This window comes from Bombina bombina, chromosome 8 (genome assembly GCF_027579735.1).
Source record: "Bombina bombina isolate aBomBom1 chromosome 8, aBomBom1.pri, whole genome shotgun sequence".
Taxonomy (NCBI): domain Eukaryota; kingdom Metazoa; phylum Chordata; class Amphibia; order Anura; family Bombinatoridae; genus Bombina; species Bombina bombina.
This window is the reverse complement of record NC_069506.1, coordinates 8739028-8757104: the sequence shown is the minus strand read 5'-3', so window position 1 is coordinate 8757104 and position 18077 is coordinate 8739028. Positions and strand designations below refer to the sequence as shown.

The window sequence follows — 18077 nt, the reverse complement described above, 5'->3', positions numbered from 1 at the left end:
CAGCAGAATAAAGTATTATTATTATCAATATATATGTGTGTGATGGAGAAGTATACACAGCTGCAGCAGAATAAAGTATTATTATTATCACTATATATATATATATGTGTGTGTGTGAGGGGAAGTATACACAGCTGCAGCAGAATAAAGTATTATTAACATCACTATATATGTGTGTGAGGGGGAAGTATACACAGCTGCAGCAGAATAAAGTATTATTATTATCACTATATATACGTGTGTGAGGGGAAGTATACACAGCTGCAGCAGAATAAAGTATTATTATTATCACTATATATATGTGTGTGAGGGGAAGTATACACAGCTGCAGCAGAATAAAGTATTATTAACATCACTATATATGTGTGTGAGGGGGAAGTATACACAGCTGCAGCAGAATAAAGTATTATTATTATCACTATATATATATATATGTGTGTGAGGGGGAAGTATACACAGCTGCAGCAGAATAAAGTATTATTAACATCACTATATATGTGTGTGAGGGGAAGTATACACAGCTGCAGCAGAATAAAGTATTATTAACATCACTATATATGTGTGTGAGGGGGAAGTATACACAGCTGCAGCAGAATAAAGTATTATTATTATCACTATATATATATATATATATATATATATATATATATATATATATATATATATATATATATGTGTGAGGGGAAGTATACACAGCTGCAGCAGAATAAAGTATTATTATCACCACTATATATATATATATATATATATATATATATATATATATATATATATATATATATATATATATATATATATATGTGTGTGTGTGATGGGGAAGTATACACAGCTGCAGCAGAATAAAGTATTATTATCACTATATGTGTGTGATGGGGAAGTATACACAGCTGCAGCAGAATAAAGTATTATTAATATCACTATATATATGTGTGTGTGTGAGGGGAAGTATACACAGCTGCAGCAGAATAAAGTATTATTATTATCACTATATATATATATATGTGTGTGTGTGTGATGGGGAAGTATACACAGCTGCAGCAGATTAAAGTATTAAGTATTATCACTATATATATATATATATGTGTGTGAGGGGAAGTATACACAGCTGCAGCAGAATAAAGTATTATTATTATCACTATATGTGTGTGATGGGGGAAGTATACACAGCTGCAGCAGAATAAAGTATTATTATTATCACTATATATATGTGTGTGATGGGGAAGTATACACAGCTGCAGCAGAATAAAGTATTATTATTATCACTATATATATGTGTGTGATGGGGAAGTATACACAGCTGCAGCAGAATAAAGTATTATTATTATCACTATATATGTGTGTGAGGGGAAGTATACACAGCTGCAGCAGAATAAAGTATTATTATTATCACTATATATGTGTGTGAGGGGGAAGTATACACAGCTGCAGCAGAATAAAGTATTATTATTATCACTATATATGTGTGTGATGGAGAAGTATACACAGCTGCAGCAGAATAAAGTATTATTATTATCACTATATATATATATATATATGTGTGTGAGGGGAAGTATACACAGCTGCAGCAGAATAAAGTATTATTATTATCACTATATATGTGTGTGAGGGGGAAGTATACACAGCTGCAGCAGAATAAAGTATTATTATTATCACTATATATGTGTGTGATGGAGAAGTATACACAGCTGCAGCAGAATAAAGTATTATTATTATCAATATATATGTGTGTGATGGAGAAGTATACACAGCTGCAGCAGAATAAAGTATTATTATTATCACTATATATATATATATGTGTGTGTGTGAGGGGAAGTATACACAGCTGCAGCAGAATAAAGTATTATTAACATCACTATATATGTGTGAGGGGAAGTATACACAGCTGCAGCAGAATAAAGTATTATTAACATCACTATATATGTGTGTGAGGGGGAAGTATACACAGCTGCAGCAGAATAAAGTATTATTATTATCACTATATATACGTGTGTGAGGGGAAGTATACACAGCTGCAGCAGAATAAAGTATTATTATTATCACTATATATATGTGTGTGAGGGGAAGTATACACAGCTGCAGCAGAATAAAGTATTATTAACATCACTATATATGTGTGTGAGGGGGAAGTATACACAGCTGCAGCAGAATAAAGTATTATTATTATCACTATATATATATATATGTGTGTGAGGGGGAAGTATACACAGCTGCAGCAGAATAAAGTATTATTAACATCACTATATATGTGTGTGAGGGGAAGTATACACAGCTGCAGCAGAATAAAGTATTATTAACATCACTATATATGTGTGTGAGGGGGAAGTATACACAGCTGCAGCAGAATAAAGTATTATTATTATCACTATATATATATATATATATATATATATATATATATATATATATATATATATATATATATATATGTGTGAGGGGAAGTATACACAGCTGCAGCAGAATAAAGTATTATTATCACCACTATATATATATATATATATATATATATATATATATATATATATGTGTGTGTGTGATGGGGAAGTATACACAGCTGCAGCAGAATAAAGTATTATTATCACTATATGTGTGTGATGGGGAAGTATACACAGCTGCAGCAGAATAAAGTATTATTAATATCACTATATATATGTGTGTGTGTGAGGGGAAGTATACACAGCTGCAGCAGAATAAAGTATTATTATTATCACTATATATATATATATGTGTGTGTGTGTGATGGGGAAGTATACACAGCTGCAGCAGAATAAAGTATTATTATTATCACTATATATATATATATATGTGTGTGAGGGGAAGTATACACAGCTGCAGCAGAATAAAGTATTATTATTATCACTATATGTGTGTGATGGGGGAAGTATACACAGCTGCAGCAGAATAAAGTATTATTATTATCACTATATATATGTGTGTGATGGGGAAGTATACACAGCTGCAGCAGAATAAAGTATTATTATTATCACTATATATATGTGTGTGATGGGGAAGTATACACAGCTGCAGCAGAATAAAGTATTATTATTATCACTATATATGTGTGTGAGGGGAAGTATACACAGCTGCAGCAGAATAAAGTATTATTATTATCACTATATATGTGTGTGAGGGGAAGTATACACAGCTGCAGCAGAATAAAGTATTATTATTATCACTATATATATGTGTGTGATGGGGAAGTATACACAGCTGCAGCAGAATAAAGTATTATTATTATCACTATATATATGTGTGTGATGGGGAAGTATACACAGCTGCAGCAGAATAAAGTATTATTATTATCACTATATATGTGTGTGAGGGGAAGTATACACAGCTGCAGCAGAATAAAGTATTATTATTATCACTATATATGTGTGTGAGGGGAAGTATACACAGCTGCAGCAGAATAAAGTTATATATATTAGTAGTAGTAATTATCACTATTATTACACAGACCCTATAGAGCTTAGGGGCCTGTGACATAACTTTGTTTTGTATAATGCTTTACCCCTCACTTACAGCTCAGCACACAGGAAAGTGAGGCACCAGGCAGTAAAGGGGTTAATGTGATCACTGCGGGGGCACACCATGTTAACCCCTGAGCCGCCGTGCTATATGTCACTACAACCTGTGGCCAGCCCTGACCTTCCTGCCGCCTGTCCCATGTGAGCTCCTCGTGCACACCCCAGCCCCATGTGCCGCCCGTCCCCTCACCGTGCTGCGGTCACCTTCTGTCCCCGTCTCCCCCTCCTCAGGCTGCCTCTCGGCCGTCATGTTTTCCAGGGGGGGCCTCTTAAAAAAAACTCGCGAGCACAAAACTCTCTACCACTGCCGGTGCGCGCGGCCGCGAGTTACGCCCACTTCACCCAGCCCGCGACAGCGGGTCACGCCTACCACACCATGCAAGGAGTACTCGTGGCTACAGGAACGCGCGCAGTGTGTGAACTTTTATTACCTTATTTGTCCCCATTTACCTCAGTCATGTGCAATAAAACAGAGCAATAATATAAATGTTACTCGGTTTATAAATACTAAGGACTGTGAGAAATAATAGTGACAACCTTTTGTTTTACTTCCCAGCCTCTGTATAGCACTTTAGGTCAGTTTTACCTTTATACCCAACCTACTCACATTATCTATACAATTAGCAGGTGACACTCACATTATCTCTACAACTAGCAAGGGACACTCACATTATCTATACAACTAGCAGGTGACACATTATCTATACAACTAGCAAGGGACACTCACATTATCTATACAACTAGCAGGTGACACTCACATTATCTATACAACTAGCAAGTGTCACTCACATTATACAACTAGCAGGTGTCACTCACATTATCTATACAACTAGCAGGTGTCACTCACATTATCTATACAACTAGCAGGTGTCACTCACATTATACAACTAGCAGGTGTCACATTATACAACTAGCAGGTGTCACTCACATTATACAACTAGCAGGTGTCACTCACATTATCTATACAACTAGCAGGTGTCACTCACATTATCTATACAACTAGCAGGTGTCACTCACATTATACAACTAGCAGGTGTCACTCACATTATACAACTAGCAGGTGTCACTCACATTATCTATACAACTAGGAGATAACACTCACATTATCTATACAACTAGCAGGTGACACTCACATTATCTATACAACTAGCAAGTGTCACTCACATTATACAACTAGCAGGTGTCACTCACATTATCTATACAACTAGCAGGTGTCACTCACATTATACAACTAGCAGGTGTCACATTATACAACTAGCAGGTGTCACTCACATTATCTATACAACTAGCAGGTGTCACTCACATTATCTATACAACTAGCAGGTGTCACTCACATTATACAACTAGCAGGTGTCACTCACATTATACAACTAGCAGGTGTCACTCACATTATCTATACAACTAGCAGGTGTCACTCACATTATCTATACAACTAGCAAGTGACACTCACATTATCTATACAACTAGCAGGTGTCACTCACATTATCTATACAATTAGCAGGTGACACAGCTATACAATTAGCAGGTGACACATTATCTATACAATTAGCAGGTGACACATTATCTATACAACTAGCAAGGGACACTCACATTATCTATACAACTAGCAGGTGTCACTCACATTATCTATACAACTAGCAAGGGACACTCACATTATCTATACAACTAGCAGGTGACACTCACATTATCTATACAACTAGCAAGTGTCACTCACATTATCTATACAACTAGCAGGTGTCACTCACATTATCTATACAACTAGCAGGTGTCACTCACATTATCTATACAACTAGCAAGTGACACTCACATTATCTATACAACTAGCAGGTGTCACTCACATTATCTATACAATTAGCAGGTGACACATCTATACAATTAGCAGGTGACACATTATGCAATTAGCAGGTGACACTCACATTATCTATACAACTAGCAGGTGTCACATTATCTATACAACTAACAAGTGACACTCACATTATCTATACAACTAGCAGGTGTCACATTATCTATACAACTAGCAGGTGACACTCACATTATCTATACAACTAGCAGGTGTCACATTATCTATACAACTAGCAGGTGACACTCACATTATCTATACAACTAGCAGGTGACACTCACATTATCTATACAACTAGCAGGTGTCACATTATCTATACAACTAGCAAGTGACACTCACATTATCTATACAACTAGCAGCTGACACTCACATTATCTATACAACTAGTAGATGACACTCACATTATCTATACAACTAGCAGGTGACACTCACATTATCTATACAACTAGCAGGTGTCACATTATGTATACAAGTAGCAAGTGACACTCACATTATCTATACAACTAGCAGGTGTCAAATTATCTATACAATTAGCAGGTGACACTCACATTATCTATACAACTAGCATGTGTCACATCTATACAACTAACAAGTGATACTCACATTATCTATACAACTAGCAGGTGTCACATTATCTATACAACTAGCAGGTGACATTCACATTATCTATACAACTAGCAAGTGACACTCACATTATCTATACAACTAGCAGGTGTCACTCACATTATCTATACAATTAGCAGGTGACACATCTATACAATTAGCAGGTGACACATTATGCAATTAGCAGGTGACACTCACATTATCTATACAACTAGCAGGTGTCACATTATCTATACAACTAACAAGTGACACTCACATTATCTATACAACTAGCAGGTGTCACATTATCTATACAACTAGTAGGTGACACTCACATTATCTATACAACTAGCAGGTGTCACATTATCTATACAACTAGCAGGTGACACTCACATTATCTATACAACTAGCAGGTGACACTCACATTATCTATACAACTAGCAAGTGACACTCACATTATCTATACAACTAGTAGATGACACTCACATTATCTATACAACTAGCAGGTGACACTCACATTATCTATACAACTAGCAGGTGTCACATTATCTATACAACTAGCAAGTGACACTCACATTATCTATACAACTAGCAGGTGTCACATTATCTATACAATTAGCAGGTGACACTCACATTATTTATACAACTAGCATGTGTCACATTATCTATACAACTAGCAGGTGTCACATCTATACAACTAACAAGTGATACTCACATTATCTATACAACTAGCAGGTGTCACATTATCTATACAACTAGCAGGTGACATTCACATTATCTATACAACTAGCAGGTGACACTCACATTATCTATACAACTAGCAGGTGTCACATTATCTATACAACTAGCAAGTGACACTCACATTATCTATACAACTAGCAGGTGTCACATTATCTATACAATTAGCAGGTGACACTCACATTATCTATACAACTAGCATGTGTCACATTATCTATACAACTAGCAGGTGTCACATCTATACAACTAACAAGTGATACTCACATTATCTATACAACTAGCAGGTGTCACATTATCTATACAACTAGCAGGTGACACTCACATTATATATACAATTAGCAGGTGACACATTATTTATACAATTAGCAGGTGACACTCACATTATCTATACAATTAGCAGGTGTTGCTCACATTATCTATACAACTAGCATGTGACACTCACATTATCTATACAATTAGCAGGCGACACTCACATTATCTATACAACTAGCAGGAGTCACATTACCTATACAACTAGCAGGTGTCACATTATCTATACAAATAGCAGGTGTCACATTATCTATACAACTAGCAGGTGTCACATTATCTATACAATTAGCAGGTGTCACATTTTGTCTATAAAATTAGCAGATGACACTCACATTATCTATACAACTAGCAGGTGACACTCACATTATCTATACAACTAGCAAATGACACTCACATTATCTATACAACTAGCAGGTGTCACATTATCTATACAATTAGCAAGTGTCATATTATCTATACAATTAGCAGGTGACACTCACATTATCTATGCAACTAGCAGGTGACACTCACATTATCTATACAACTATCAAGTGACACTCACATTATCTATACAACTAGCAGATGACACTCACATTATCTATACAACTAGCAGGTGTCACTCACATTATCTATACAACTAGCAGGTGACACTCACATTATCTATACAACTAGCAAATGACACTCACATTATCTATACAACTAGCAGATGACATTCACATTATCTATACAAATAGCAGGTGACACTCACATTATCTATACAACTAGCAGCAGTCACATTATCTATACAACTAGCAGGTGACACTCACATTATACAATTAGCAGGTGACACTCACATTATCTATACAACTAGCAGGTGTCACATTATCTATACAATTAGCAGGTGACACTCACATTATCTATAAACTAGCAGGTGACACTCACATTATCTATACAACTAGCAAGTAACACTCACATTATCTATACAACTACCAGGTGTCACTCACATCATCTATACAATAAGCAGGTAACACTCACTCACATTATCTATACAACTAGCAAGTGACACTCACATTATCTATACAATTAGCAGGTGTCACATTATCTAAACAACTAGCAGGTGTCACATTATCTATACAATTAGCAGGTGACACTCACATTATCTATACAACTACCAGGTGTCACATTATCTATACAATTAGCAGGTAACACTAACATTATCTATACAACTAGCAAGTGACACTCACATTATCTATACAACTAGCAGCTGACACTCACATTATCTATACAACTAGCAGGCAACACTCACATTATCTATACAATTAGCAGGTAACACTAACATTATCTATACAACTAGCAAGTGACACTCACATTATCTATACAATTAGCAGGTGACACTCACATTATCTATACAACTAGCAGCTGACACTCACATTATCTATACAACTAGCAGGTGACACTCACATTATCTATACAACTAGCAGGTGACACTCACATTATCTATACAATTAGCAGGTGTCACATTATCTATACAACTAGCAGGCAACACTCACATTATCTATACAACTAGCAGGTCACACTCACATTATCTATACAACTAGCAGGTCACACTCACATTATCTATACAACTAGCAGGTGACACTCACATTATCTATACAACTAGCAGGTGACACTCACATTATCTATACAACTAGCAGGTAACACTCACTTTATCTATACAACGAGCAGGTGTCACATTATCTAAACATTATCTATACAATTAGCAGCTGACACTCACATTATCTATACAACTAGCAGGTGACACTCACATTATCTGTACAACTAGCAGGCATCACTCACATTATCTATACAACTAGCAGCTGACATTCACATTATACAACTAGCAGATGACACTCACATTATCTATACAACTAGCAGGTGACACTCACATTATCTATACAACTAGCAGGTGACACTCACATTATGTATACAACTAGCAGCTGACACTCACATTATCTATACAACTAGCAGCTGACATTCACATTATACAACTAGCAGATGACACTCACATTATCTATACAACTAGCAGGTGACACTCACATTATCTATACAACTAGCAGGTGACACTCACATTATCTATACAACTAGCAGCTGACACTCACATTATCTATACAACTAGCAGGCAACACTCACATTATCTATACAATTAGCAGGTAACACTAACATTATCTATACAACTAGCAAGTGACACTCACATTATCTATACAATTAGCAGGTGTCACATTATCTATACAACTAGCAGGCAACACTCACATTATCTATACAACTAGCAGGTCACACTCACATTATCTATACAACTAGCAGGTGACACTCACATTATCTATACAACTAGCAGGTGACACTCACATTATCTATACAACTAGCAGGTAACACTCACTTTATCTATACAACTAGCAGGTGACATTTACATTATCTATACAACTAGCAGGTGTCACATTATCTAAACATTATCTATACAATTAGCAGCTGACACTCACATTATCTATACAACTAGCAGGTGACACTCACATTATCTGTACAACTAGCAGGAATCACTCACATTATCTATACAACTAGCAGCTGACATTCACATTATACAACTAGCAGATGACACTCACATTATCTATACAACTAGCAGGTGACACTCACATTATCTATACAACTAGCAGGTGACACTCACATTATCTATACAATTAGCAGGTGACACTCACATTATCTATACAACTAGCAGGTGACACTCACATTATCTTCTATACACCTAGCAGGTAACACTCACATTATCTATACAATTAGCAAGTAACGCTCACATTATCTATACAACTAGCAAGTAACGCTCACATTATCTATACAATTAGCAGGTAACACTCACATTATCTATACAACTAGGAGGTAACTCTCACATTATCTTTACAATTAGCAGGTGACACTCACATTATCTATACAATTAGCAGGTGACACACATTATCTATACAACTAGTAGATGACACTCACATTATCTATACAATTAGCAGGTGACACTCACATTATCTATACAACTAGCAGCTGACACTCACATTATCTATACAATTAGCAGGTGACACTCACATTATCTATACAACTAACAGGTGTCACATTATCTATACAACTAGCAGCTGACACTCACATTATCTATACAATTAGCAGGTGACACTCACATTATCTATACAACTAACAGGTGTCACATTATCTATACAACTAGCAGCTGACACTCACATTATCTATACAATTAGCAGGTGACACTCACATTATCTATACAACTAGCAGGTAACCCTCACATTATCTATACGATTAGCAGGTAACACTCACATTATCTATACAACTAGCAAGTAACACTCACATTATCTATACAACTAGCAGGTAACACTCATTATCTATACAATTAGCAGGTAACACTCACATTATCTTACAACTAGCAGGTGACACTCACATTATCTACACAACTAGCAAATGACACTCACATTATCTATACAACTAGCAGATGACACTCACATTATCTATACAACTAGCAGGTGACACTCACATTATCTATACAACTAGCAGGTGACACTGACATTATCTATACAACAAGCAGGTGACACTGACATTATCTATACAACTAGCAGGTGACACTGACATTATCTATACAATTAGCAGGTGACACTCATATTATCTATACAACTAGCAGATGACACTCACATTATCTATAGTTTTGTATATTGTATAGATTCTATACAACTAGCAGATGACACTAACATTATCTATACAGATAGCAGGTGACACTGACATTATCTATACAACAAGCAGGTGACACTGACATTATCTATACAACTAGCAGGTGACACTCACATTATCTATACAACTAGCAGGTGACACTGACATTATCTATACAACAAGCAGGTGACACTGACATTATCTATACAACTAGCAGGTGACACTGACATTATCTATACAATTAGCAGGTGACACTCATATTATCTATACAACTAGCAGATGACACATTATCTATACAACTAGTAGGTGACACTCACATTATCTATACAACTAGCAGGTGTCACATTATCTATACAACTAACAAGTGACACTCACATTATCTATACAACTAGCAGGTGTCACATTATCTATACAACTAGTAGGTGACACTCACATTATCTATACAACTAGCAGGTGTCACATTATCTATACAACTAGCAGGTGACACTCACATTATCTATACAACTAGCAGGTGACACTCACATTATCTATACAACTAGCAAGTGACACTCACATTATCTATACAACTAGTAGATGACACTCACATTATCTATACAACTAGCAGGTGTCACATTATCTATACAACTAGCAAGTGACACTCACATTATCTATACAACTAGCAGGTGTCACATTATCTATACAATTAGCAGGTGACACTCACATTATTTATACAACTAGCATGTGTCACATTATCTATACAACTAGCAGGTGTCACATCTATACAACTAACAAGTGATACTCACATTATCTATACAACTAGCAGGTGTCACATTATCTATACAACTAGCAGGTGACATTCACATTATCTATACAACTAGCAGGTGACACTCACATTATCTATACAACTAGCAGGTGTCACATTATCTATACAACTAGCAAGTGACACTCACATTATCTATACAACTAGCAGGTGTCACATTATCTATACAATTAGCAGGTGACACTCACATTATCTATACAACTAGCATGTGTCACATTATCTATACAACTAGCAGGTGTCACATCTATACAACTAACAAGTGATACTCACATTATCTATACAACTAGCAGGTGTCACATTATCTATACAACTAGCAGGTGACACTCACATTATATATACAATTAGCAGGTGACACATTATTTATACAATTAGCAGGTGACACTCACATTATCTATACAATTAGCAGGTGTTGCTCACATTATCTATACAACTAGCATGTGACACTCACATTATCTATACAATTAGCAGGCGACACTCACATTATCTATACAACTAGCAGGAGTCACATTACCTATACAACTAGCAGGTGTCACATTATCTATACAAATAGCAGGTGTCACATTATCTATACAACTAGCAGGTGTCACATTATCTATACAATTAGCAGGTGTCACATTTTGTCTATAAAATTAGCAGATGACACTCACATTATCTATACAACTAGCAGGTGACACTCACATTATCTATACAACTAGCAAATGACACTCACATTATCTATACAACTAGCAGGTGTCACATTATCTATACAATTAGCAAGTGTCATATTATCTATACAATTAGCAGGTGACACTCACATTATCTATGCAACTAGCAGGTGACACTCACATTATCTATACAACTATCAAGTGACACTCACATTATCTATACAACTAGCAGATGACACTCACATTATCTATACAACTAGCAGGTGTCACTCACATTATCTATACAACTAGCAGGTGACACTCACATTATCTATACAACTAGCAAATGACACTCACATTATCTATACAACTAGCAGATGACATTCACATTATCTATACAAATAGCAGGTGACACTCACATTATCTATACAACTAGCAGCAGTCACATTATCTATACAACTAGCAGGTGACACTCACATTATACAATTAGCAGGTGACACTCACATTATCTATACAACTAGCAGGTGTCACATTATCTATACAATTAGCAGGTGACACTCACATTATCTATAAACTAGCAGGTGACACTCACATTATCTATACAACTAGCAAGTAACACTCACATTATCTATACAACTACCAGGTGTCACTCACATCATCTATACAATAAGCAGGTAACACTCACTCACATTATCTATACAACTAGCAAGTGACACTCACATTATCTATACAATTAGCAGGTGTCACATTATCTAAACAACTAGCAGGTGTCACATTATCTATACAATTAGCAGGTGACACTCACATTATCTATACAACTACCAGGTGTCACATTATCTATACAATTAGCAGGTAACACTAACATTATCTATACAACTAGCAAGTGACACTCACATTATCTATACAACTAGCAGCTGACACTCACATTATCTATACAACTAGCAGGCAACACTCACATTATCTATACAATTAGCAGGTAACACTAACATTATCTATACAACTAGCAAGTGACACTCACATTATCTATACAATTAGCAGGTGACACTCACATTATCTATACAACTAGCAGCTGACACTCACATTATCTATACAACTAGCAGGTGACACTCACATTATCTATACAACTAGCAGGTGACACTCACATTATCTATACAATTAGCAGGTGTCACATTATCTATACAACTAGCAGGCAACACTCACATTATCTATACAACTAGCAGGTCACACTCACATTATCTATACAACTAGCAGGTCACACTCACATTATCTATACAACTAGCAGGTGACACTCACATTATCTATACAACTAGCAGGTGACACTCACATTATCTATACAACTAGCAGGTAACACTCACTTTATCTATACAACGAGCAGGTGTCACATTATCTAAACATTATCTATACAATTAGCAGCTGACACTCACATTATCTATACAACTAGCAGGTGACACTCACATTATCTGTACAACTAGCAGGCATCACTCACATTATCTATACAACTAGCAGCTGACATTCACATTATACAACTAGCAGATGACACTCACATTATCTATACAACTAGCAGGTGACACTCACATTATCTATACAACTAGCAGGTGACACTCACATTATGTATACAACTAGCAGCTGACACTCACATTATCTATACAACTAGCAGCTGACATTCACATTATACAACTAGCAGATGACACTCACATTATCTATACAACTAGCAGGTGACACTCACATTATCTATACAACTAGCAGGTGACACTCACATTATCTATACAACTAGCAGCTGACACTCACATTATCTATACAACTAGCAGGCAACACTCACATTATCTATACAATTAGCAGGTAACACTAACATTATCTATACAACTAGCAAGTGACACTCACATTATCTATACAATTAGCAGGTGTCACATTATCTATACAACTAGCAGGCAACACTCACATTATCTATACAACTAGCAGGTCACACTCACATTATCTATACAACTAGCAGGTGACACTCACATTATCTATACAACTAGCAGGTGACACTCACATTATCTATACAACTAGCAGGTAACACTCACTTTATCTATACAACTAGCAGGTGACATTTACATTATCTATACAACTAGCAGGTGTCACATTATCTAAACATTATCTATACAATTAGCAGCTGACACTCACATTATCTATACAACTAGCAGGTGACACTCACATTATCTGTACAACTAGCAGGAATCACTCACATTATCTATACAACTAGCAGCTGACATTCACATTATACAACTAGCAGATGACACTCACATTATCTATACAACTAGCAGGTGACACTCACATTATCTATACAACTAGCAGGTGACACTCACATTATCTATACAATTAGCAGGTGACACTCACATTATCTATACAACTAGCAGGTGACACTCACATTATCTTCTATACACCTAGCAGGTAACACTCACATTATCTATACAATTAGCAAGTAACGCTCACATTATCTATACAACTAGCAAGTAACGCTCACATTATCTATACAATTAGCAGGTAACACTCACATTATCTATACAACTAGGAGGTAACTCTCACATTATCTTTACAATTAGCAGGTGACACTCACATTATCTATACAATTAGCAGGTGACACACATTATCTATACAACTAGTAGATGACACTCACATTATCTATACAATTAGCAGGTGACACTCACATTATCTATACAACTAGCAGCTGACACTCACATTATCTATACAATTAGCAGGTGACACTCACATTATCTATACAACTAACAGGTGTCACATTATCTATACAACTAGCAGCTGACACTCACATTATCTATACAATTAGCAGGTGACACTCACATTATCTATACAACTAACAGGTGTCACATTATCTATACAACTAGCAGCTGACACTCACATTATCTATACAATTAGCAGGTGACACTCACATTATCTATACAACTAGCAGGTAACCCTCACATTATCTATACGATTAGCAGGTAACACTCACATTATCTATACAACTAGCAAGTAACACTCACATTATCTATACAACTAGCAGGTAACACTCATTATCTATACAATTAGCAGGTAACACTCATTATCTATACAATTAGCAGGTAACACTCATTATCTATACAACTAGCAGGTGACACTCACATTATCTACACAACTAGCAAATGACACTCACATTATCTATACAACTAGCAGATGACACTCACATTATCTATACAACTAGCAGGTGACACTCACATTATCTATACAACTAGCAGGTGACACTGACATTATCTATACAACAAGCAGGTGACACTGACATTATCTATACAACTAGCAGGTGACACTGACATTATCTATACAATTAGCAGGTGACACTCATATTATCTATACAACTAGCAGATGACACTCACATTATCTATAGTTTTGTATATTGTATAGATTCTATACAACTAGCAGATGACACTAACATTATCTATACAGATAGCAGGTGACACTGACATTATCTATACAACAAGCAGGTGACACTGACATTATCTATACAACTAGCAGGTGACACTCACATTATCTATACAACTAGCAGGTGACACTGACATTATCTATACAACAAGCAGGTGACACTGACATTATCTATACAACTAGCAGGTGACACTGACATTATCTATACAATTAGCAGGTGACACTCATATTATCTATACAACTAGCAGATGACACTCACATTATCTATAGTATTGTATATTGTATAGATTCTATACAACTAGCAGATGACACTAACATTATCTATACAGATAGCAGGTGTCAATTATCTATACAACTAGCAGGTGACACTCACATTATCTATACAACTAGCAGGTGACACTCACATTATCTATACAATTAGCAAGTAACACTCACATTATCTATACAATTAGCAAATGACACTCACATTATCTATACAATTAGCAGGTGACATTCACATTATCTATGTAATTAGCAGGTGTCACTCACTCACATTATCTATACAATTAGCAGATGACACACATTATCTATACATTTAGCAGGTGTCACTCACTCACATTATCTATACAATTAGCAGATGACACTAACATTATCTATACATTTAGCAGGTGTTACTCACTCACATTATCTATACAAGTAGCAGGTGACACTCACATTATCTATACAATTAGCAGGTGTTTTCTTACTCACATTATCTATACTATTTTTTTTCTCACTTTTTAAAGGATTTTATCTGTTACACAGAGTATTACAATAATATGAATGACATGTAAAACAAAACAATAGAAAGAAAAAAAAAGAAAACTTTTCACCCTTTTTCATATCCAGTGACTTAGTCCAAAGAAAATAACATTTATACATAAAAACAAACCAAATACATCTTCTGCATCCATTATTTTACCACTTTTTAAATGCAAAATTGGACTTGCTCTCTGCTTACATAAACCAATAATCTCTTGGGACACAGAGTATATAATAATAAAAAAAAAAACACAGCCCCCCTGCCCCCTCTCTCTCCCCCCCAGCAGTGTCTCTCTCCCCTACCCCGGAGACACCATTTTAGCTATTCCTTAGTCTTTTACTATCCTACCCTGCTCCACTGTTGCGGTAAGATGTTTTTTAATATAAGTAAAATAAACTCAGGGGAATTTTGAATTGGTGACATAAATTGGATTTGTGCCACTAGTGGCCATTCCCTAATTATCTTTAGCCTTTTAGAGAAGAAGCCTTTCAGTCTATTTTCAGTACAGATCTTAATATTAAACAGCTCCATTGTCATTTGTGTCTTCATGATATTTGTAAATACTTTTAAACTTAGGGGTCTTATGGATTTCCAGTATTTAAATATAATGTTATGCGCTACCAGTATTGCCGTGTTTATAAGTAATTTGTCTGCTTTTAAAGCCACTTTATTACAGAGAAAAAATACATTAACTGCCGCCAGAGAAAATCTGGCCTGTAGATACTTATTGAGCCAAAAATTTATTTTCCCCCAGAATTGTCTAAACTTTGGGCAGTGCCACAGACAATGTACAATATCCGCTTTTTCATTAGTTCTGACTCCAGATTATAATATGTGACATAGTCTCCCTCCACTAGCCAGTCCACCGCAAATTTAACCATTGCCACCAAATTATAATCTTTCAGACACAGGAGTGCAAGGCCCCCTTCTTGTCTACGTTGCGCCAATCTAATCAATGCCAGTCAAGGTTTGGCTTTATTCCATAAAAAGTAAGCTATTGATTTATTATATTTTTGGAGATCTGCCTTTACTATAAATAATGGTAGATTCTGTAATAAAAACAGGATTTTAGGGAATACAATTGATTTAATTACCATTATCTTTGCTCATAATGATAGATTATATCTACTCCATTTTGCTAGATCCTGCGGCAGTCTCTCAAAAACATTTTCGTAGTTTAATCTATACCAATATTTTGGGTTCTTACCAATATACAATCCTAGGTACTTTAACTGCTCTACCTCTTGAAATCCATGATTAGAGAAACTCCAGCTGTTTTTTTGTATCCAAAGTAATTCTGATTTTTTCAAATTAATTTTGTAGCCAGAGAATTTACCATAGGCCCCTATTATATTTAAGCATTTTGGTACACTTTCTACTGTATTATATAGAAACAAAATTCTGTCATCGGCATATAATGATATTTTTACATTCTGTTTACCTATTCTGGCGCCTACTAATTCCTGCCTCAGTAAAATTGCCAATGGCTCAAGTGAGATGTTGAATAGGAGTGGCGATAGTGGGCAGCCTTGCCTCGTCCCCTTCTGTAATGTTATATATTGGGATAGTTCTGAATTTACTAAAAGTTGTGACCTGGGTTTATTGTAAATTATCTTAGCCAAATTAAGAAGGTTTCCATGTAAACCAAATTTGTCTAATGCCGTGAATAGATGGTCCCAGGTAATAGTGTCAAACGCTTTTTCTGCATTTATTCCCAAGAGGGCCAGGTCTCCTTCACAGCTTTTTCTATGTCCAAGATTTGTATTAT

At 35.7% G+C, this 18077-nt stretch overlaps 2 protein-coding genes across 8 annotated transcripts in view; one reads left to right on the top strand and one right to left on the bottom strand.

Moving 5' to 3' along the window:
- Positions 1-3851, bottom strand: part of USP28 (ubiquitin specific peptidase 28) — a 229213-nt gene extending 225362 nt beyond the window's left edge. For all 4 annotated transcript variants that reach the window (XM_053690114.1, XM_053690115.1, XM_053690116.1 and 1 more), the window contains exon 1: positions 3715-3851. In XM_053690114.1, the coding sequence (XP_053546089.1) occupies positions 3715-3774 (60 nt within the window). In that variant the 5' untranslated portion in view covers positions 3775-3851. The remainder of the gene's footprint in view (positions 1-3714) is intronic.
- HTR3B (5-hydroxytryptamine receptor 3B) overlaps positions 1-18077 on the top strand; it is a 232076-nt gene that overhangs the window by 70494 nt on the left and 143505 nt on the right. The window lies entirely within an intron of this gene.